Raw genomic sequence first — 22,321 nt, 5'->3', positions numbered from 1 at the left:
AAAAAAAAAAAAAAAAAAGTAATTGGAGTAATTTTTGTTCCTTTTTCAAACTCCTTTAAAAAAATCTGAAACAAATAACCAGTTAGTGAAAATACTGAGAAATGAATGGAAAAATTACGGAAATATTACTACTGGGATGTCATAGTGTGAATTTGGGGTAGAGAAGTAGATAAGATTTACTTAAAACTTTAGTTTTAACCACAAAAACAAATACAGTAGCTAGTATAGAAATGCTTAAGCTTGGCATCAAGTCTGTTTAAAGCTGCTTATTAGCCTTAAAGCATTGACTTGCTGTTTTAACTGATTTATGCCTAAGATTGAAACTTTTGTGAATTTTTGCATGAAATTGATGTAACATTATCTAGAAAAAGTCAAGGAAAAAATCTGAAGAGAACATACTTCATTATGTTCCATTGTTACGGGTGTTCAAAAATAGATTGCTAGGCATTGAAGAGTTAAATTTGAAACTTTAGATAGAATTTGAACCATGGACTTTTGATCTGGTAGGGCCAAGTAGATAAAATTTCTAAATAGTTGATTTTCCTTTATAATCCCTCCACCTACTTCATAAGTATGCTAGCAATGTGCACGTGCATGCACACACCTGTTTTGTCAGTTTCTGGAGAGAGGACATTCTGCAGCTGTGTTCTAACTTAGGATCATATTTTTTGATTGGCTTATTTATCCCATAGGACACTGTGCTAAATAGTACTGAAGATTGTCCTCTATATTCCTTCTCTCCATGATCTTAAGAATTTTCAAAATTTAAAATAGTTCCTCACAAAATAAATTGAAGACTTTTTCAGGAGGCTTTGTTTTTAAGAAAGCATTATTTTAGATGATGCAGATTAAAAGAGTGATCTTTTTTATACTCCCTAATTTAGCATTACAAAATTCATAGCCAGTTATGAAATATGAAGAAAGCTCTTACAATTTTACTTTATGTATAAGACTTATCACAGAAACTATTTCATACAAAGACATTAATGGTTATTGATTGGCCTTAGACTGTAATACTCCATGGATGAAAATTCTTAAAATAGGAATTCAAGAGATATCAAAGCATTTTAAAGAAAATGTGAGTCCTTTTTTTGTTTTTTTTTTTTTTAAGATAGGATCTTACTATGTAGTTTAGGCTGGCCTTGAACTCATGGTTATACTCTTGTCTCAATCTTCTGAGTTCTGGGATTACAGGTGAGCCACCACCATGTCTTGCTAAATGTCGATACCTTTTGATTTTGTAGGTCATATGTGGAATTTGGTTGAGGCTGTTTTAAGAATACTCCCTATAAAAGTCACTCTAATGCTGACTCAGTTTGAAACTTACTGTCCTGTTACTAAAAAGAACAAGGGTATATTCTGATGAAAGATGAATTTGAGTTCGCTTACTAACATTTATTAAGGAAATTGCAATAACTGAAGAGGAATTTTAGAGAAGGTAAATAGTATGTATGAAGGTTCTGTGGTTAATTGATAAAGAGTCTAGTAGATTAAAAAAAACAGGTTTTCTATGCTGGTGTTAAGTGCTATTTTTTTCCCTAAATTTTCTCCTAATAAAGTTTCAAGAAGTATCTTTGGTCTACTTTAGTTCTTACACTCCAAAAAAGCTGATTTATATTTTCTTTTGTGTGGCATTTGTGCTGTACAGTTCTTTAAACTTTTTAGCTTTTTTGCTCAGTGTTGAAAAAGCGAGCATACTTACCAGCTTCTCTAGGCCTTCCTAAATGTCTTATGATCTCCACAGGTGATCTTGTATTCATCTAAAAGTTTTGAGCTTTCAACTACAACAGTGGTTCTAGTCTGGATACTCCGGACATCTAGAAGTCCTAAAAGATTTTTCTTTCTGTATCTGAAGTAATTAGCACTGATCCTTGTACATGGTCGTTTCCTTTAAATTACAGTAGGGTAATGAAGTTTTAAAGATATTGTCACAATTTCTAAAAGCTTAAATTATTTACCTTAAGTCAGTTACTTTTGGCTTAAACTAACAGAGTTAAGGAAGGAAGCAAATTCGGGGTATCTAAATCTTTCTAACTTCAGATTATAGGCACTTTGAATATTACTTCTAGTTTAAAATATTGTACCTAGGCATATACTTGTAATCCCAAAGCTTGGGAAGCTAAGGTAAGAGGAATGAGAGTTTAAGGCCAGCTTGATCTATATAGGGAGACCCTGCCTCAAAAAATACTTGAAGTTTCTTTTTCCTTTTTTTTTCAGTACTGGGCATTGAATGTAGGGCCTCATCCATGCTAAGCAGGTACTCTACTACTGAGCTACATCTTCAGGACTTTTTTAATTTTTGAGATAGTCTCATTAAGTTACCCAGAATGGCTTCCAACTAGCCATCCTCTTGCTTCAACTTGAGACATAGGTAAGTATGCTACCACATTGGGTGTGAAAGTCTGTAAACTAGGACTAATAACATTAGTTTTTGCTTTATTAAAAGTTCTGATTGGCAGATCTATGTGTCTGATTAATAAAAATAAGAAAATGAAATCACTGGAAGAGTGAAAGGGCTGGGGATTTAGCTCAGTGGTTCCAAAGCCTGCTTCACAAGCGTGAGGTCCCAAGTTTGATCCCTGGTACCAAAAAAAAAAAAAAAAAAAAAAAAGCATGAAGATTACTTGAATAGTTTGCCAAAATGATACTGAAGGGTGGTAATTCTAGAAATAAGTTACCTTTGATAGTGAAATGACTGGAAACCATTTAATGCTTACTGATGCTGAACCATCATAGTCTCCCCTGGGAAGTCCTATAAGTATGTGTCATTTTCTTGGAAAAAATATGGTAGTACAAACCTATAATTCCAGCTATCTGGAGGCTGAGACAGGAAGCTCACAAGTTTGAGGCCATCCTAGTGGTAGCATATGTGAGGCCCCAGGTTTGACCTCCAGTACTGCCCCCACAAAAAAGTACACATTTTTAAAGTATAATTTCAGAGAATTCAGGACTCCTTGAAATCTGTATTTTTTTGTGTGGGTGGAAAATTATAAAGGCTGATTTCTCCCACCCAACTCCATTATATACTACAATTAAACATATTCTATACTTTTGCAACAGTTTGTGAAAAGAAAAAAAAAAGTTTGCTTTATGCTTATGAAGGGCAATATTTCATAGTAGTTGAGAGTACTGGTTGTATAACCAGTCTGTCTAGATTCAATCTAGTTTCTTCTCAGTTACTTGTCTGAGATTGGGAAGTTGCCTGAATCCATTTTATAACTCTAGAATGGTGATTATAATCCCTTAGTGGATTATTACAAAGATAAAATTGTTACCACATGTAAAGTGTTTAGAACAGAAAGTAGTACTTCCTGGTTGTCAGCTATTGTTACTAAATTATATAATCTGTGTACTTGTGAATAACTGGCCAACATTTTGCCTGGAGGAAGGGTATGTTTTCTAATTTGTGCCAGTGTCCCTCACCCAGATTCACTGTTTTGTAGAGTATGTCAAGATAAACTTTTACATACCAGCCTTAGGTAGGTCTCTTTTACCTATTTCTCTGAAGAAATGAAGCTGAGAAAAACAAAGCTCCATATCCTCCTTTAGAATCCCTCTTTATTCCAGTATATGAACCCACTTTGCCTCTGAGCAGAGTATTTGCTGCTATCTTGTCCATGATGTGATTTGATTTGATTTTGCTTATTATTCTTTGTCAGTTTATTCTTTATTGAAATTATAAAATACTTAATAAAGATGGTACAGGCTAGTAGGACTAATACAGTGAACATTCCTCCATCATGTTAAAAGAAAAATTTTATGTTTATCTTTGAAATTCTTTGAATGCCTTCCCAGATCTGGTCCCCTTCTTTCTTCCATCAAAGGTAATAATTATCCTGGGTTGTCGCTTATCTTTCTACCTTTACTGTATATGTATCATTAAACAACATACCAGTTTTTTATGCTTTTGAAACATGTAAATGGAAAGTTTATGTAAGACGTTTTCTACTTTTTTTTAAGCTCAGCATTCTTGAGTTTCATCTATACAAGTATGATATTCCATTGCGGCACTAACTTAATTTATTCGTCCATTTTCCTCTTCATGGGCATTTTGGCTGTTTTGCATTTATACAGTACTATTGAATAGATTTTATTCATTTAAAAAAATATATTTGTGGAAGTTTCTCTAGGGCATATGACAAAAAGGGGGACTGCTAAGATACAGGAAATGCGTATCTTCAGCTTTATCTTACAGTGGCAAATCTAAAAGTGATTGTACTCATTTACACTCCTATCTCTTTGGTTTTTTGAGACAGGGTCTCACTAGTTGAGACTGACCTGGAACTCACTATGTATCCCAGGTTGGTCTCAAACTCACAGCGATCCTCCTGCCTCAGCCTCCCGAGTGCTGGAATTACAGGTGTGTGCCACCATGCCTGGCTACACTCCTATCATTATAGAGTATACAGATTGAAATTACTCTTTATTGCATTTATTTGAGATATTTCCATAAAGAAGGATGGATTCAATTCATTTGTAGGAAAGTAGATGGATTTTGAGGCCAGAAGGTTAAATATCACATGGTTTCTCTTATGAGAGAAAGCCAAACTCTAAATAAAGGGTTAAAAATAAAGGAGAATGGTAGGAAACAGAAAGCAGACATTTTGGAATTGGGAAGTAGATCAGGGGAATTGAGGGGTGGAAAGGGTGATTATTGAAACTGATCAGGATATGATACATATGTATAAAGTCCTCGAAATGAATATTATAATTATGTATCACAAACATACACTGTACTACTAATAAAATATCTACTGGGTACTTAGCAAGGCAAAAAGCCCTGTTCTTAGTAGTTTATATTTTAGTGATAGAAAGCAGCTAAAACACACTCTAGCAAAATGATACAAATTTTGGGGAGAAACAAAGCAGGAAGTGTTATTTCACTGCCCTTAGAGCCATGTGACAGTTTGGGCCTGGGCTTCATGTGGTTATTGACATAAACAGAGATACAAACATGAGATTATTTCTGGTGTTTTCAAGCAAAAAATGGTAGTGAAGTTGTGAATGTTGGTGGGGTTGCAAGATTAGGAGTCTTTCTAGGAGCATTTCTGGGTTTTTTTCTTCACTTCTACTTAATCCATTAGTGGTAAAGCTGAAGAATGAGTTGAGGGGATTGGTAATAGGTGCACATGGAGATTTGACCCTTTTGATACTTGCCCATATTGGTTTGAGGGAATAGGGGAAAGGTGGCTTGCCTGGAACATGGAATGGTGAAATTGTCTTGTTTCAGTAATACTTGGACCTGCGTTGCTTGCTTGCTTTCCTCTTACGGTTGGAGGAACGAAGGTGGATTGAGCCCTTAGAACTTGAGGGCTCTCTTTTGACCCTTGCGAGTAGCAATACTAAGTTCTGAGGGGACTGGTGGTTTTGCCTAGCGTATCAAATTTAACCAGTTAACAGTTTACCCCTAGTGTCACTTGGGCAGTGCCTTTGTTTGTGTACTATCCTGAGCATTGCTCGGGCAGGTGTCATTTCAACCAATCCTTGTATTGAATAAATTTGATAAAATTGTTTTTATATTTCCTAGTATCATATAACAGTTAATGGAAAAATATGCAATTTTTGGTCATTCTGTATTTAAATACTTGCATTAGTAAGTGGTTAATTTTGCCAGCCTGGTGGATGGGAAAATGGTATTTTGCTATGATTTTAATTGCGTTTCCCTGATTTACTCTAAAAACCCAAAATTATCTTTCAAATGGCAGGCTTAATGATGTAATGTAACTTCTATCATTTACATCTAATAAGCTCCACAATTGGAGGGGGATTTGTTCACTGTCCAAGTATGCTATAACTAGGCCCAATATTTGATCCAGCAACTGAAATGTGATGCTGCTAAAACTCTCGTCAACAGAGATGTAGGGAAACCTATTCCCTGCCTTGTCACTACCAAGTAAGTCCTCAAGTTAGCAACCATACCTTTTGTTCGCCCTAAGGAGCTGAATTGGTGGCCCTCGCCCATATATTGTTACCTAACCTCAAAAAATACATCTGTATACCTATACTGACTATCTTTGACCTTCTTTGTGGCTCCCATCAAAATATGGGCCCCATTTCCTACCGGTACCAGTCTTTTCAGTTGCATTTGCAACTTGGCATTTTAAAATAATCACAACTATTCTTGAGAGTCTGTAAAGAAAATGGTTTGGCTGAGTACAACTAAGGCTGTCTCCTGCTTTTTGGGCCAGTTCTTTGTATACTGCAACCACCTAATCCCTCCCTGTGATCTTTATTTGCACATGATTGAGCCTCAATTTACAGAAAGAACACTGGAAAAAGCCAGTATACATATTTTTATTGGATCATCTGTAATGGACCCTAGGTAGCCATCTAGTTGTTCCTATATGCTATTATGCCACTTGTTTACTTGTCACATTCAGTGTTATGAGGAAGTACAAAGATGATGATAGCATCTGCAAATTCCAGCTGATTGCATTTTCCAAGATAACTCAGGTCTGTTGTTCAGGGCAGTGCCTTACTTACCTTCTCGTATTACAGTGTGAATCCACCTATGAGATATATATGGGCAATGAAATCTCTTCCATTGGTTTCTTTTGTTCAGCTTTCAAAGGTGTTTCATCAACTTCCTACTAAGAGTGTTATCTAATACGGGAATACTTTGGTTTGCAGACTCAGTTCTTTCCACAATTCTGGTCAAAAACTAAACTGTATGAGAACAGAATCAAATTTCCCCATAAGGTCAACATTGAGCCTAACTACTGAATTTGATTCAGTTTTCATCAAACTCAGTTTGCAACCATAATCGTGGAAAGAATCAAATTTGTGAACCTTAGATACTACTGTAATTTTATAAGCTTTTTCCTGGCTGAATTGAAGTCTGTCATAGACAGGTTATCATTGTTAATGTTATCACATACATTATGGGAATAACTGTATATGGCACCCATTTTTCAGAAGAGATACACTAGTGGTATCAGGGTTTACCAGATTAAGCATGATTATGCAGACTTTATTATACTCAATGTGCTAAAGGAGTATAAAAAAGAAATACGGTCCTAAGGAAAAATTAAATCCTAGTGTAAATCCTAAATGATGCAGAACCCCTCCTACTGCCCATATGAGCATAAGAGTTCCCAATGGATAAAGTAGTTTGAACTCATTAAATTGCCATGGAAAAACACATGAGATAATTCTCATCTACCATAACTGACCCAAATAATTTCCAAATGCATGTTTCTAATATTGTGAGCAACTGCAAAGCCCATATGAGTCGTCTGAAGTTTTATCATTTACAGGTATGTGACGCATTCCCAGATCCTTCAGCCAACTCAACATCAGCTACTTCTTTGTGATTGGGTCCAGATTAAGGTTCTCCCAAGACAGACTTCATTGGATCCACGTTCAAGAAGACTGCCAGGGTTTCCTGAGTCCCCTACATCGCTGTAAAGTGCCAAGGCCTTAAGACTTGGTTACGTGTATTACAACAGCAAGAGTGCCAGCACCAGGAAAAGACTCATTGGACCTCTCAGCTTCTCTGTATCACCAAATGTAATAACCTTATCAACAAAGTAGAGTAAGCAAAGTTCCTTTGTGTGACACCATCATCAGTTGATAAAGCCTAAGAAAAAAATATTACTTATTTAGACTAGAGCTCTGTCTTTTCTTGAGAAGCTGAGATTTGGAGGAGCTATGCTGAAATCTGTGCTGCTAGTAAGTAATTGATAACATTATAGACTGGATTGGTCCCTGAGTTCAAAGACTTGCAATTGAGTGAAAGACAGACATCAAAATCTTGAAGAATTACACTGAGGTGCAAGCCAAAGTTCACCCTCTGCAAATAATGTTTGTTCAACTGAGAAGTTGCTAAACCAAACCTGTAATAGGACTGTTTATTTGGGCGTCTTTCTGTCATTTTTGTCTCTTGGTGTTGCATTGCTCTCTGTATTGTCTTGCTAAGGCCAGATGTTCTCAGACAATTCACATTGTCCTGATTGTGGACAACAGTGGTTTCCTAGTTTAGAACTAGGCCACTGGTTGTACCAAACTGAACTTGTTGAAAATGAATGTTACCAAGTCTTTTTAGACCGTATTAATAGAGCTGATTATTGCCCTGAATGTTATCCTGATAATCCTGCTAATAGAAGTCTTGTTCTTCCTTGGTCTTTTCCACTTGAGTGGGCTCCCCAAAATCTCACCAGGTGGACCTTTGAAAAAGCTTGCCATCCTTTTCTTCTGGGTCCTCCACTGCTTAGAAAAAGGATACATGACTCCAGAGTAGCTGGCTTTAACCCTGCATTGCAGTTAATCTTGACCAGAACAGATAAAACCTTAAACAAAAAACTTGGCCAAAACAAATAACTTCTATAATGGTCAAAATCATGGAGATTCTAGGGAGTTTTGTGCTAGAAGCCTAAGGAAGATGGAGAAATAATTTAATTTCTCTTTTTTTTCTTCTCTTTTCTTGTTTGTGGTGCTAGGGATCAAACCTGGGGACCCATGCTTGCTACCACCGAGCTATGTCCCCAGCCTTTGTTTCTAAATCTGATCCAGATGGTCACTGTTTCTGGGAACATCTTAAATTGTTGAGTCTGCTTCTGTGGCTACACTAACTTTGTTTAGCATGAATTTAGTCAGTATTCTGGAGAGACTGTTCATCTAGAACCAGACTAATCCATAATCCCTATAAGTAAGTGATGTTTTAGAAGTAATTTTAGAACTAGCTAATCTCCTCAGAAGTTCCAGGGCTTAATTACTGACATATAACAAGATAGTCCTAAAGGGAAGGCCTCATACTGTGTACCCCATAATTGTATTTCTAATAATAACTTCATTTTTGTTTGTTTGGCTTGTTTGTTTTTTTGTTTTTTGAGACAGCAGGGTCTCATTATGTAGTTGAGACTGACCTGGAACTCATTGTGCAGCCCAGGCTGGTCAATCCTCCTGCCTCAGCCTCCCAAGTGATGGGATTACAGGTGTGTGCCACTATGCCCAGCTTTTAACAGTAACTTCTGTGGGAAAGAATACTCATTGTAGTTGGTTTCTAAATTATTCCAATAAATTTTAATAAGAAACTATGTTGTTTTAAATTCCCCCTTTCATTGATAAAGATAAGTGTGTATATATAAAATTTATTCATATATATGTTTATCCCTCGTTGGTTTTGTTTGGCTTATCCTTGGAGTGGTTGTCAAAATATTAACTGGTCACTATCAGAGAAGTCAAATCTATAAGGCAACCCTTAACATAGGTTACACAAAAAGATGTAAAAAGGCTGCCTGTTTATACTTACATTGTTCTATATAACCAAAGACTATCCTGCCTTTGTAGTGATTGAACTTAAAATGTCTTGTCCTAGAAATGAGAAAGTACCTATATAATGAGATTTATGAAGAAAAAGAATTATCAAGATTCCATATATATATTCTGGACAGTATTGTGGAAGTATCTTTCTTAAAACTAAGAAAGTCTTGGTAGACAATGGCCACATTCTGGCCTCTGCTTATTCATGAAATTCCTTAAACCAGTTTTGGAGTTAGGCAATTTTGAAAAGTCTGTTTAAAATCTCTTAGAAGCCACTGAACAATTTTAAAATTCCACTTCAGATGCTAGATAATCTAATGTTTGTGTGTGGCAACTCAAAGATGTTATCAAAGACCCATGTTCTTTCTGTCCTTCCCTCTTGGGATCCTTAGGTCTGCTCTTTGTCTTCACGGCTGTTTCCTCAGTGAGTGCTATATGGTTTGTTGCACCAGACATTTCAGCACCAATAAAAGGCTGAGAGTAGGGAGCAGAGGACTTTCTCCTTTCAATTCTCACCTTTATTTGGGAATAAAACTTTTCCCAAAAGTCCCTAGAAGAATTTTCACATCTCATTAGATGGTCCTGGTGCATGAGTATGGGAAAACCTGGCAAAGGGTAATGGAGTTGGCATTCCCCAGGTGAGGCACATTACCTCTTCTGGTAAAATCAGAATTCTTTCTGGAAGAAAGCAGTGGAGAATGAATGTTACTGATATTGCAACAAATCATACTTGCCACATGTTGTAAAACCTAAAGTTATCTGTTATTCTGTATAAAGACTGTACCCCAGAAATTCAGCACTGTTATCTGCCTTATGTCTGTCATGATGGTGGTTCTCTCCTGTTGATTGCTGAATAAACTGTGGACTGCTAAACTGATTGAAGACTAGTTTACCAGTAATTTGTAATTAAGAACTCATTCTCAAGCTCTTAGAGAAAGTTTATTTTGAGATAGTGTTTTTGAGGATGTTATTAGGATCCATGTTACTTCATCCTAAATTTTTTTTCAGTTATTAAAGAATGCTTATGTTCCAAGGACACAGTTAAACTTTCTACATATGTGAAATTTAAAATATTAGCATAATATAGAAAAAGTCTTTATTTTTGTTTTGTTTTTTGGATTTTTTTTTTTTTGTTCCGGGAATCAAACTTAGGACCTTGCATTTGCTGGGCAGGTGCTCTGCCGCTGAGCTACATCCCTGGCCTCTATTTGTGTTCTAACCAATTATATTAAATAATAAGGCCAAAATGTAAAGGTTTATTTATATCGTTGGCTTCTCAAATGAACACTTGGCAGTCCCTGGGAGAATGTGTTTTAAAATGCAAGTATTTATTCTAGAAATTTTGACTACTTAGGTTGCTTATAAAGGCTAGGAATCTGCATATTATGAAGTCCAGGAACAGCACCTCAGGTGATTGTTGTGCAGGTGTTCTGTGGACTGTGTTTTGAGAAACACTGCAACAGCACACCCATAGTATTTACTTATCTGGGTTAGAGGGAAGGGAGCTGAGTGAGTACTTAGAATACTGCAGGGTAGCAACACAGTAGTTGGATTTGTGCATTATGGCTACTCAGCCAGTGAAATCTATACAGATATTCCAAAATCTGAAAACCTCTAAAATCTGAAACATTTAAGGTCACAGGCATTTTGAATAAATGATATTCAGCTATGTTTATTACACTTCTTTGCCAATGACATATAAAGAGGTTTCTTTTATATAAAGATCCTCCTTGGTATTTTAGGTCTTAAGCTTAGCCACATTTTTCTTTTTAGTTAATCAGGACTGTGCCAGCCCTTATGACAAACAGTTCTGTTTGGTGATATTATTCAGGCCAGTAAAAGGAAGAAAAAAAATTAGTAGTGAAAAGGTTACTTTGCTTTCAAATATTGTATTATCATATACATGTTATGTGGTTATATGGTTCTCAGAAATCAGTGTAGTAGAGCTCAAAATAGAGTAAAGAAAAAAATTTAAGAAGCCTTTGTAATTTTCAGTGTATGTCTTTATAGTATGGCTTCACATGACTTTAAATATTGCAGATTACTCTAAAATAGTGCATATGGTGATTGATATGAATAATGAATTTTACTAGAATATAAATGGGCTGCTAAAATTCTAACATCTGAGAAATCTTATAATTTATATTGTGCTAGCCATATTCTCTACTTCATAGTGTAGAAGAATAGGCAGTATTACCCATAATGGTAGCATTTCTACGATGACCATTATAACTATTCCCTGTTATTTTATGGCAGATTTGGGAGTGGAAATGTGTTGGAGCAGACAGGAAAGAAAAGATATTAGCTTATTTTATTTTATTTTATTTTATTTATTTATTTATTTATTTTTGGTACTGGGGATTGAACTCGGGTCCTTGCGCTTGCAAGGCAGGCCACCGAACCACTGAGCTAAATCCCCAGCCCTATATTAGCTAATTTTAAAAAATAATTTTATCGGTACACTTTAAATATACATAACGATCATATTCATCAAAGGGAATTTGAAAAGAAAATATATTTACCAAAAAGGTGGCTTCATGAGATGTGGGTGACTGAGATAAGATTCTGTGTCTTTTTAACTGGTTGTGACAAAATGTGTAAGGCTGCTGTGGTTGAAATATACCATTGTAATGTAAGTTCATTGCATGTCATCTCAAAGTTATAGGCCCTTCTTTTTGCTTGTTTTCCTACAGAAGTGAATATATTTTGTTACTAATTTTTTAAAAAATCACATCAAACAAAAGTGCAGAGAAAAACAAAACACTTGTGTACTCAGATCTGAAATACATTAATTTTTTTTGTTTTTTGTTTTTGGTACTGCGGATCCAACTTGGGACCTTGCTTGTGAGGTAGGCGGTGGAAACACTGAGTTAAATCCCCGGCCCCATTAATGGTATTTTAAAATAAATGTTGCATATGTAGTTGAAACCCACTCTTGTTCCTTGCAGGAACAAGCAGTAAATTGAAGTAATTGTGTATATATACACAATTTCCATAAAATTCCATAAACTTGTGTATTTATATATGTAAGTAATATACGAAATGACAAAGATTGACTATATGTTAGTTTCAGATTTATAAAATTTTTATTTACACAGTAGTACTTAATTTTTATGTTGGAGTTTTCTAAACTTGGTGTTGTGATTGTAGTGCAAAGTCAGTGCTGTGCCAGAAAATGACACCTTTCAGGTTGCCAAAGCACCTACCCACGATAAAATGAGATTAACCGCAAAGTTGCATGTTTCTTAAAAGACAGTACAGGGTAGCCATAGCACTGTAGCACTGAGGTAAATTGGTGTCCCTCCTGAGAGAAGTTTAGGAAATCAGAACTAAGTAAGACATCTCTTACCCTATCATTTTGTAAATGAAGAATAAATCTTATTCCAAGCCCCAATGAAGCAAAGTGATCAAGTTTTGCTGCAGATTTCAGGGTCACAGGGAAGTGGAGATGACTTTCCTAGGAGAAAATAAATTGTTTTTAAAATAGAAAAACAAATTGTTATCATCTCTACCCATTGGATGCCAAAAACTAAAATTTCACAGTTGAATTTTGAGGAATTCAGTAAAACTAAATGGCTTTGTGCCAATGACACACATAGGTCTTTATCAGCAACAAAGATGATAGCAAAGGTAGCATTTTGGAAAAACTGTGGGCCCAATAAACAATTTCCTGATATGGAATGGACACTGTTGAAGAGATTGACCTTTCTCAAACTGATCTGCAAGGGCCGGGGATTTAGCTCAGTGATTCTACCACCTGCCTCTCAAGGGGAGGGACCTGAGTTCGATTCCTGGTACCAAAAAAAAAAAAAAAATCAAACTGATCTATGGCTCTTCCAGATACCTGATGACATGACATTTTGTGAGGATGTTTTAGGAACTATTCTGTTTGTCCTGTTTCTTGTAGCAATGAAGGGGATACCATTTCAGCTATGGACAGTGACTGTGTTACAGAGTCTCAGTGAAGCTAGAGAATTGAGGTATGCTTGTGACAGGAAAGGTGTATGTTAAACTTTTGTAGAAATTGAGAAATATGTTTCTTCTGCCGATTCTCTTTTACTGTAATGTAGTTACCAAATAATACATTTTGAAAGCATTTTGTTTGCAGTAAAGTTTGAGAATACATACAGTTTGATGGTAAACGGAATACTGTCATTACCCCAGAAGGTTTCCTCATGTTTTCCAGCCCACGTTCCTCCCATAACCACTTAAATCTGTTCTCTATCACTATAGATCACAACTTTGCTATGCTGACCGTCCTACTTATATTTTTGCAGTGTGGCTTATTTTACTCATAGTTTTTAGATTCCTCCATGCTGTAGCATGTAATGGTAGTTGATCATTTTTAGCTTCTTGTTCACTTCTTTTTGAATCACTGTTTAGTGTTTATGTTTTTAAGTTGTGTAGTAATCCAAGTCATTCATTTTAATTGCTGTATATAATGTTACATTACAAATATGCCATAATTTTTTAACCCTCTTCCCTACTAATGAATAGTTAGGATTTCTAGTTTTTCCTCATTTTAAACAATACTACAGTAGACATGCTTGAGTATGAGTCCGTCTAGTCCATTTGTTTTTGGTACCAGTGTTCAAACTCAGGACCTGAAGCCTGCAAGGCAGGCAGCACCAAGTCCTGCCCCTTAGCACTCTTTCTAAAAGTAGAGTTGCTGGTGTGTATAATACAGTGTGTGTGTGTGTGTGTGTGTGTGTGTGTCTTGGCTTTACTTGCTGTCTTGCTCTCCCAATTTGTAGGAACAGTTTCCCTCACTGTTGGTAGGGTTGAAGAGCTCTCTATCTCAGTATCCTCACCAATACTTAGTAACTTTTTACTAATCCACTGGTTATGAAAATGGTATCTTACTAATTTTTTTGCACTTTCTTGAGTATTCTTTTTATGTATCCATTAGACTTTTGGTTTTCTCTTTATTGATCTGCTTATTCATCTTTTGCCCATATTTTCATTTCATTCCCACTTGTCTACAAATTTGTGGGCGTCTATATATTCTGGATATAAATTCCTTTTTGATTATGCGTAACACAGATATTTTCCTAGTCAGTAACTTACCTTTTAACTTTGATATCTTGTATAGAAATGAAAATTTTATGTGATCACATTTGTCAAGTTTTAAGATTTGTATATTTTATGCAAAAAACCTTTGAGATTATAAAGATTTTATATTTTCTTTTGGAAGTTTTATTTTATATTTAGGTCTTTAATTTGGAATTGATTTTTGTGTGTGTGTGTGAGGTGGGAAATAGAATCCGTTTTCCCCCTCATTTGAGTAGTCACTTTCCTTAACTATTCATTAATCCATTTAGCCAGTTTCCTTTACATGTGTATGCATGGGTTTGGCTATTCTTTATGTCTATCCTTACAGCAGTGTCTTATTAATTTACAGTAAGCATTAGTATATGGGAAAGATAGTTCTCTTCTTCAGATTTTTCTTAACTCTTCTTGATCCTCTGCTCTGTGGCTTGCTCATTGTGACTTTTGGGATCAGTTTGTCTATCACATTAGAAACCAACCAAAAAAAAAAAATTGAGATTTCATTTTAAATTGCATTGAATTTATAGATTGATTTGGAGTAAATCAGCACTCATGGTTTGATTCTATCTATACGCAGTTTTTCTATTTATTTAGATCCCTTTTATAGCCTTCAGTAAATTTTTTACTTTAGTCCAAAGTACTTAAAAATAAATCAGTTTTATCAAGGTATAATTTACATACTATAAGTTTACTTTTCTCCAGAGTTCTTGCATATCTGTTCTTAGATTTATTACTAGGTACATTTTAGAGTCTATTAACTAGTTATATCGTAGTTAACTGTGAATAGCATCTTTCTAAATTTTTTTTCACTGGTACATAGAAACTTTTTACTGCTTGTTTTCTTGGTTTTGGCTGACAAAAAAAAAAAAAATTTTTTTTAAAGAAGCCTGTAAAGGACTGAAAAGGTTTTAGTTTCTCTCATGAACTAGCACAAGAGAAACTTCCTGTAGAATGTGATAGTAATGATAAGAAAAGCTGAAAGTCCAGTCCCAGGAGCTTGAAGAAGATAAAAGGGATGGCAGAGAACCTTCTAAATCTGCAGCGTATTCCTAAGTGTTCACAGCAATAGGAAAAGGGCTGTCCCTGGCTCGTTTCCTTTCCATTTTATGTACTGAATCACTTTTTATTCATACCTTCATTTTTCATGTGCATTTAAAATAAAACATTGAGTTCTTACTATACATGTGGTATGGCATTTGGAATTTAACCTTTTAATTTATAAAAATTACACTGTATGGAAGTATTGTGAGACGAACACAAAGGATAATTGGTTAACCTCTCAAGCTGTCAAAAAATGTAAAACTTTACAAAGGTCTCTCATACATATTTTTTTATTTAATCCTTATAGCAGTCCTTCTCATTTTTATAGGTAATGAAGGTTAAGTAAAGTACTAATTTTAGTTTTTTCTGTTACTGGGGATTGGACCCAGGGCCTTGAACGTGCTGTAAGCACTCTACCACTCAGCTATATCTCCTATACCTGCCTGCCTGGCCTTTAACTTTGCAGTCTTGCTGGTCACCAGAGTAGCTGGAGACTACTCACCGAGCTCAACTTGCTTTAGACAGTAAGATTTATCTATAAAATTGATTTAAGTTGTTACTGCTTTTTCTCTAGTTTTGATTCTTTTGTATTCTTTGAGCATCGCATAAAGGGTTTCCTGTTTCCATAGTTTACAAAAGAGTGCTGGGAAAGCCACTAAGAAGTCAGTGACATAATTCCAAACCTGTACTTCCTAGTCCCTCAAGGCAGTTATCATAGTTTGTAGGTAGCACCTGTGCACTGTTACTTATTAATAAGTGAAAACTTCTGATTGACATCCTGTGAAAAAGTAACATGAGACAAATTGAAAGCATACAGGAAATCTGCAGAGATTGCCTCAGCAGAGATTTAAATTTCTTCTTTATAATTATTTTTTAAATTTTAATTTCAGAGCTATTTTCTGGTCACTTGGTCTTACTTTTTAAACTTTTTCACCTACTAAGATGTTTGGTGATTGTGACATCTATGCAAGATAAATAGTCTGAAACTTTTTTCATTTTGTGATACAGGATTTAGAATAAAATCCTGGTGAAAGCTAGAAAGCAGTTTTCTGTACTAAAAGGGTTCAGGGAGGAAATACTACTCCAGACTACAGAGGTCTTATTATTAGTAATGTTGAAATTGGCATTTTGTCTTTGTGTGAATAAAAAGTCATTTAATTTTTTCCATTTTATTTTAGTCACGGTATAGAACCCTTGTTTCCTGGTTTCTAGGAAGCATGAGTCTGTTGAGATGTGGGACAAGAAGGAAACAAGATATCTTCACAAATAAACCCAGGCACTAAAAAGAAGTAGTCCAAACTCTTAACTCGATAGAACACAACCATGATGGACAGTGGACTTCCGGATCCTCCAGAGGGTAAGACTAGTTTGAATAGCACCAGGGTTTGTGCTGTGGGAAACTAGGGCTGTGCTAAGAGAGAATATCTGATGACTAAAACCGAAAATTTTGAAGTAAAGAAACTAATTCAGTGGATTAATTTGTATGATTATTATTATTATTTTTTCCTGTTCACTGGATTTTACCACAATACTAGACCCAAATTATAAGGAAGATAAATGTTTTAGAGGCTCCAATAGTAGGTACCTATAGTATTGACAAATCCCTTAAAAAGGTGGTGGGTCTTTAAAGTTATGTTTATAAAATCCAAAAAACTAGTGTTATATATGTTTAGAGGAGATATTTAAATTGTAGTTAAGGTTGAGACTAAGGCTTTCATCCTGCTTATAAGATATATAAAATAAGCAAAATAAATAGATTTCTCAGAAGAGAGAGGACATATTTATGTTAATCTTTTACTAAGGAAGTTTTTAAATATATAAAAGTAGAACAATATAGTGAGCCTCCCGCCTACCCAGCAAAAACTTCAGTCTTTGCAGCATAATGCTGATCTTGTCACCTGCCCTGGATTATTTTAATGTAAATCTAAGATAGCATTTTAATTGGTAAATATTTTATCTCTTAAAGATAGTTTTGTTACAGAAGGAATCAGTAAGTGACACACAGAGAGGCAGCAGAATGGAAGTAAAATAATTCATTGATAAGGGTTAATCGCACCTAAGCCATGCCTGGATTGACGACACACTGGGTTACAACAACTCCTTTCATAGGGTTTCACAGTCTTGACTTCATTTGGGCGGTTACATTTCATTCTCACAGTGGTCACAGAATAGTTAATCTTTTCAACCCAGACATAACAGTTCTTTGCAGTTGGGGAGTTTACCTCTAAGATCTGCCTAGTTATCTATTCTAGTCCATAGGAAGTGGGGTGTTCAGGGTCGGGGGAGCAAATGCTAGCAATGGGTTCTTTCATTTAGACACTTTTATGATCAGGTGGCTCCAGTCTCATCGGAGCTCAAGACCTTGATGTGCCCTGTTATCTCAGGGTAAGACCAAATGCCTCATTCAGCAATTAGTGCCTTCGGTGCCTATTGGTTTTGAGCTAAACAAACTGCTGTTAGAGACACAGAAGCCACTTTACATTGTAACACTTTATAGATTTTTGCTATTTATAAAAGTTTTCCCTATCAGTTTCTTCTTTAAAAAATGCCAAAAATAAATTAGTTATTATTCCTTAATAATATCAAATATTCTGTCAGTATTCACATTTTCTGAATTTCCAAATTGTCTCATGTTTTTTTTTTTTTCTTAACAGTTAGATCTTCCTACTTTATAGTTGGGCTACACGTTACCTTTTATTCATATATTTCCTAGTTTGCCCTTTTGAAAAAAGCTTTATTATAGAATATTTCAAACATATAAAAGTAGTGAATCTTCACATAAGCATTAAACAGTTTCATTTGTTATCAGCATGTCTGATGTTTGATCTACACTCCCTCACTTCACCCTTCCCTCATGATTCAGCTGAAGCAAATTCTAGATATCCTGTAATTTTCTTGCATATATATCTCTGGAAAATAAGGATTCTTTTCATAAAACCACAACACCATTATCATACCTAAAAGATGAGTAATATTTTTCAAGATCGTAAGATATTGGGCAGTAAGATTTTCCTGATTGTCTCCTAAGTGGTTTCTTTTTTTTCCCTCCTAAGTGGTTTGTTTCTTCAATGATTGGCTTATTCAGAACTGAATCTAAACATTGTGTCTATTTCTTACTGCTTACATTCTTCAATACTGTTAGCTCTAGAAGCTTAATCAGATTCAAGTTTAATTGTTCAGCAAAAATACTTCATAGTTGGGATAGGGGTCTTCCTATTGCACTGTAGTAGGGGAGTAATGATACCTGGTTTTCCCTTTTTGTCATGTTAAGACAGATGAGCGGGTATGGCATTTGTCAGTCTGATTCATCCATGATAGAATTTTCCATCAACCTTTGGCGTGATGTTTGTGTTGCCATTGATAATCATTACCTTTCATTAGGGAGGAGGATGTTTTTAATGTTACCAAAAATTGGTCCTGTCATTCACAATTGCTTTACATTACTTTTAGTTGTTAGATATATGATAATTTTTTTTAAATCACCTTTGGTGGGATGCAAGCAAAATAATGTTTAGGAAGAGTGCCTTAGAAGCCACTATATAAATATCAAGGACTTGTTAAATACAAAAAAAAAAAATGTGTAAAATCTTTTGAATTAAAGTTATAAATTTTTATCTCACTAGAGACTCAAAAGAATTTGGAAAATGATCCATCAGTAAATTCCGAGGAACAGGAAACCACAGTCACAGCAAATTCCTCTGAAGAATCTCAGACACCATCCCCCGCCTCTGATCTTAAAGACCACCAAGAGCTACAGGCAGAAGGTTCAGAAAGTACAGATATAGGTGAGAAATCAGAAAGTTCAAGTGAAACAGATTTTGGGAACTGTTCAAAAGATAAAACAGAGAATGAGAACAACCTGAGTTTTCAGGATGGGAAACAAAAGGATCACCTCCCTTCAGAAAATCTGGGTAAAGAACCCTTGGATCCAGATGCTAATCATTCTCCAAGTGCCAAGGGAGGAAGAGCAAATGCAAACTTCGGAAGCTGCTCTACCTCCCTCCCTGAGGAAGTAAATGACAGAACCGAAGCTTCTCAGGAGCCATCTACTACAGACTCCCAGGAGGCCAGAGCTCCCAGCCATTCCAGAGCAGAGAGTCAGGATTTACTGAGGAAGCGACTGCCTTCACCAGGTAAGAGAAGCCACTGAAATACTGCCCTGTTTTGTTTTGCTTTGTTGCTGAGATGCAAAGAACATAGCTAAGTCCAGACCTTCTTTTCAGAGAATTTTTTTCTTTTTTTGTGGTTCTGGGGATTGAACCCAGGTGTCTTAAGATACTTTCTTTTTGCTGAGACGCAATACCTGACACCTGCAACTCAAAGAAGGAGAGGTTTATTTATTTTGGCTCATAGTTTGACAAGTTTTAGTCCATGGTTGGCAGTCTTAATTGTAGAAATGGCATGATGGAAGGGCTTGATGTAGAAGAAAACTGTTCTTGTCATGGTAGCCAGGAAGCAAGAGAGCAAAAGGAAGAGCTAGGGAAAGGGATAATGCCATTCTAGGTCATGACCCCAGTGACCTGCCTCTAAGCAGGCCTTACCTCCCAGCAGCATACTCAGCCACTGAGCGCATCAGTGGACTAACCTCCTGATGAGTATAGCACCCCCTTGATCCCGTCACTTTCAAACACCTGGGGCTTTTGGGGGACACCCCAGACATAAAATGTAACATTATAGCCTTCACAGTAAGCTAACCCTTTTTTATTTTATGCTTTGAGACGGGGTCTTGCTAAATCACTACCCCCCCACATAGTCCTTTTTAATTTTGAAACAGGGTCTTGTTAAGTCACTAAGATGCCCAGGCTGTGCAGGCTGGAACTTTGATCCTCTCCTCCTTATTCTCCTAGAGTGCTGGGATTACAAGCCTCTACCACCAGGCCTGGCTTTTGTCTTTTAAGAATTAAGAACTTTGGGGCTTGCTCAAGGTCATACAGACCAGTATGATACTGGAATGAAATTTCTCATTTCTTAGACTGGCTCATTCCAGTATATTAAATTGCCTATCATACATAGACTACATTTTAAAGCAGTGTTTATATTAATGTAATATGACAAAAGAAGAGCATGACTTTAAAAATTCATCTGGTTTTTATATCTTATTAGGATACTTGATATTTTAAAAATTTGAAATCTTTCACCTTTTGTGAAACTAAATATTACATAAATCAATAGATAAGTATACTTTTTTAATGAAAGGTAATAGTATATTGACTCAGTCATAGTTCAGTTTTTCAGGACTTTGAGCATATCGGTTAATTTCTGTACCCGATTTTCTATACTCGTATATTAAGGAGAATAAGCATGCCTTCCCTTGTGAAAATAAGAGATACAATGTGCCAAATCCTTAAGTGGAATTAATGAGATGTGGATTCTAGTTTCAGTCCTACTACTTGATAATGTGGGCAGCCTCAGGCAAGTCTCTTAATTTCCTGACACTTCCGCTTCCTGTTTATAAAATGAAGAAGTTGGTTCTTTATAGGTCTAACTTCTGATTATATATGTGAATGTGAGTTTTATACTTTTTAAGATCTCAATCCAAAACGCACATTTGTCAGGAATGTAAAATATGTGACATTTGGTTCATCAAGGGCTTGACCAAAGGCTAATAATTCATGTTTTACTGAAAATCAGTGAATGATTTTAAATATATGTTTCATTCATTACACATTAGAATAGTCTAAAAGCAAGGACTGTATGTATCCCTTTCTTTCATTGTGTATCTCTTGTACCTGGCACACAAAAGCAACTTTATGGGTGTTTGGCAATGAATGAATGAATGTAATGGTGTGGAACATTTTCTGCTATCAGAATTATGCAAAAAAAAAAAAAACTATGCAGGTTTACTGTGAGTAGAAAAAGAGAATACAAAAAAAATACAGTTTATGTGTAAGAAAGAATCTACTATAGTGGAATGAGCTAATCTATAATCTTTCTTTGTGTAAAATTTTGCAAAGTATAGAATTCCTTTTAGTCAATTTGGTGAGAGGAATAAAGGTATATTCATTCTTTTTGCTTTCTTTTTTTTTTTGGATCCAAGGAGCAAACTCAGGACCTTGTGCTTTTGAGATAGGTGAGGGGTCACTGAGCTAAATCTCCGGCCTGGTATATGCATTCTTAATTGGTATACTGTCTAAAATAATACTGTTCCTTTTTTTTTTCCTCCCAGAGGCTGAAAGTCATGAACAAGAAACACGAACACTGGGAGAAAACAAAGAGATTGCACAGGATACTATAAAAAAGGTTAAGAAAAAGAGTTTTTGGAACTATGGTGAGAACAAACCTGAATTTATTGCAGTGTTGATGATGTTCATAAATCCTCAGTGAAAACATTTGATGAGTCCTACTATATATAAATTTTAAGGGTGTTTTTTCCTTAGGGGTGTATGCTAGCTGATAACTTGCTGAGCTTAAGAAATGGAAATTTTCATAGTAGGAAGAGCTTTTCATCTTTCTAATATATATGTGTGTGTGTGTGTGTGTGTGTGTGTGTGTATATATATATATATATTTTTTTTTTTGGTACATTTTAGATACACTTTTCATCTTTCCATAAAAAAGAAACTAAAGGGCCAGGGATTTAGCTCAGTGGTTCTATAGCCTGCCTCTCAGGTTCAAGGACCCAAGTTTAATCTCCTGTACCAAAACAAAACTCTGCCTTTTCACAAGGTTTGTATATATGTTTTGGGTTTTTTGGTGTGCTCAAGATTGAAACCCAATGGGCTGGGGATTTAGCTCAGTGATTCTGCCACCTCCCTCACAAGTGCAGGCTCCTGAGTTTGATCCCTGGTACCCCCCGAAAATGATTGAAACCAAGGTCATGCGTATGCTAGGCAAGTGCTCTATCACAACCCAGCTAAAAACCACCTTTTCAGTCAGCGTGTTCTTATTTCTCAAGGGGCATATCTAAGTTTTGACTACTAAAAGATGTCTGCTATAGATAGTAAGTACTTCAAGAAGATGCAGGAAAATC

The 22,321-nt window shown here is 35.6% G+C and overlaps 2 protein-coding genes across 17 annotated transcripts in view; both read left to right on the top strand.

The window, feature by feature from the left end:
* The window catches only part of LOC104866369 (torsin-1A-interacting protein 2), a 35,987-nt gene that overhangs the window by 10,826 nt on the left and 2,840 nt on the right, over nt 1-22,321 (top strand). For 3 of the 16 annotated variants that reach the window (XM_010630262.2, XM_010630269.3, XM_010630260.3), the window contains 3 exons: nt 16,530-16,708; nt 18,975-19,484; nt 21,518-21,619. In XM_010630262.2, coding sequence (XP_010628564.1) covers nt 16,675-16,708; nt 18,975-19,484; nt 21,518-21,619 — 646 coding nt within the window. In that variant the 5' untranslated portion in view covers nt 16,530-16,674. The other 13 variants (XM_033762121.1, XM_010630259.3, XM_010630265.2 and 10 more) reach the window with 10 other exon arrangements.
* Nucleotides 7,678-8,846, top strand: LOC104866368 (torsin-1A-interacting protein 2). The gene has a single exon (XM_010630254.1). The coding sequence runs from the start codon at nt 7,924-7,926 to the stop codon at nt 8,317-8,319; it is 396 nt and encodes a 131-aa protein (XP_010628556.1). The 5' UTR covers nt 7,678-7,923; the 3' UTR covers nt 8,320-8,846.

The sequence above is a fragment of the Fukomys damarensis genome, unplaced genomic scaffold, assembly GCF_012274545.1.
Source record: "Fukomys damarensis isolate Sample0158 unplaced genomic scaffold, DMR_v1.0_HiC HiC_scaffold_11, whole genome shotgun sequence".
Classification (NCBI taxonomy): Eukaryota; Metazoa; Chordata; class Mammalia; order Rodentia; family Bathyergidae; genus Fukomys; species Fukomys damarensis.
The sequence above is the reverse complement of the archived record's forward strand: the minus strand, read 5'-3'. Positions and strand labels throughout refer to the sequence as shown.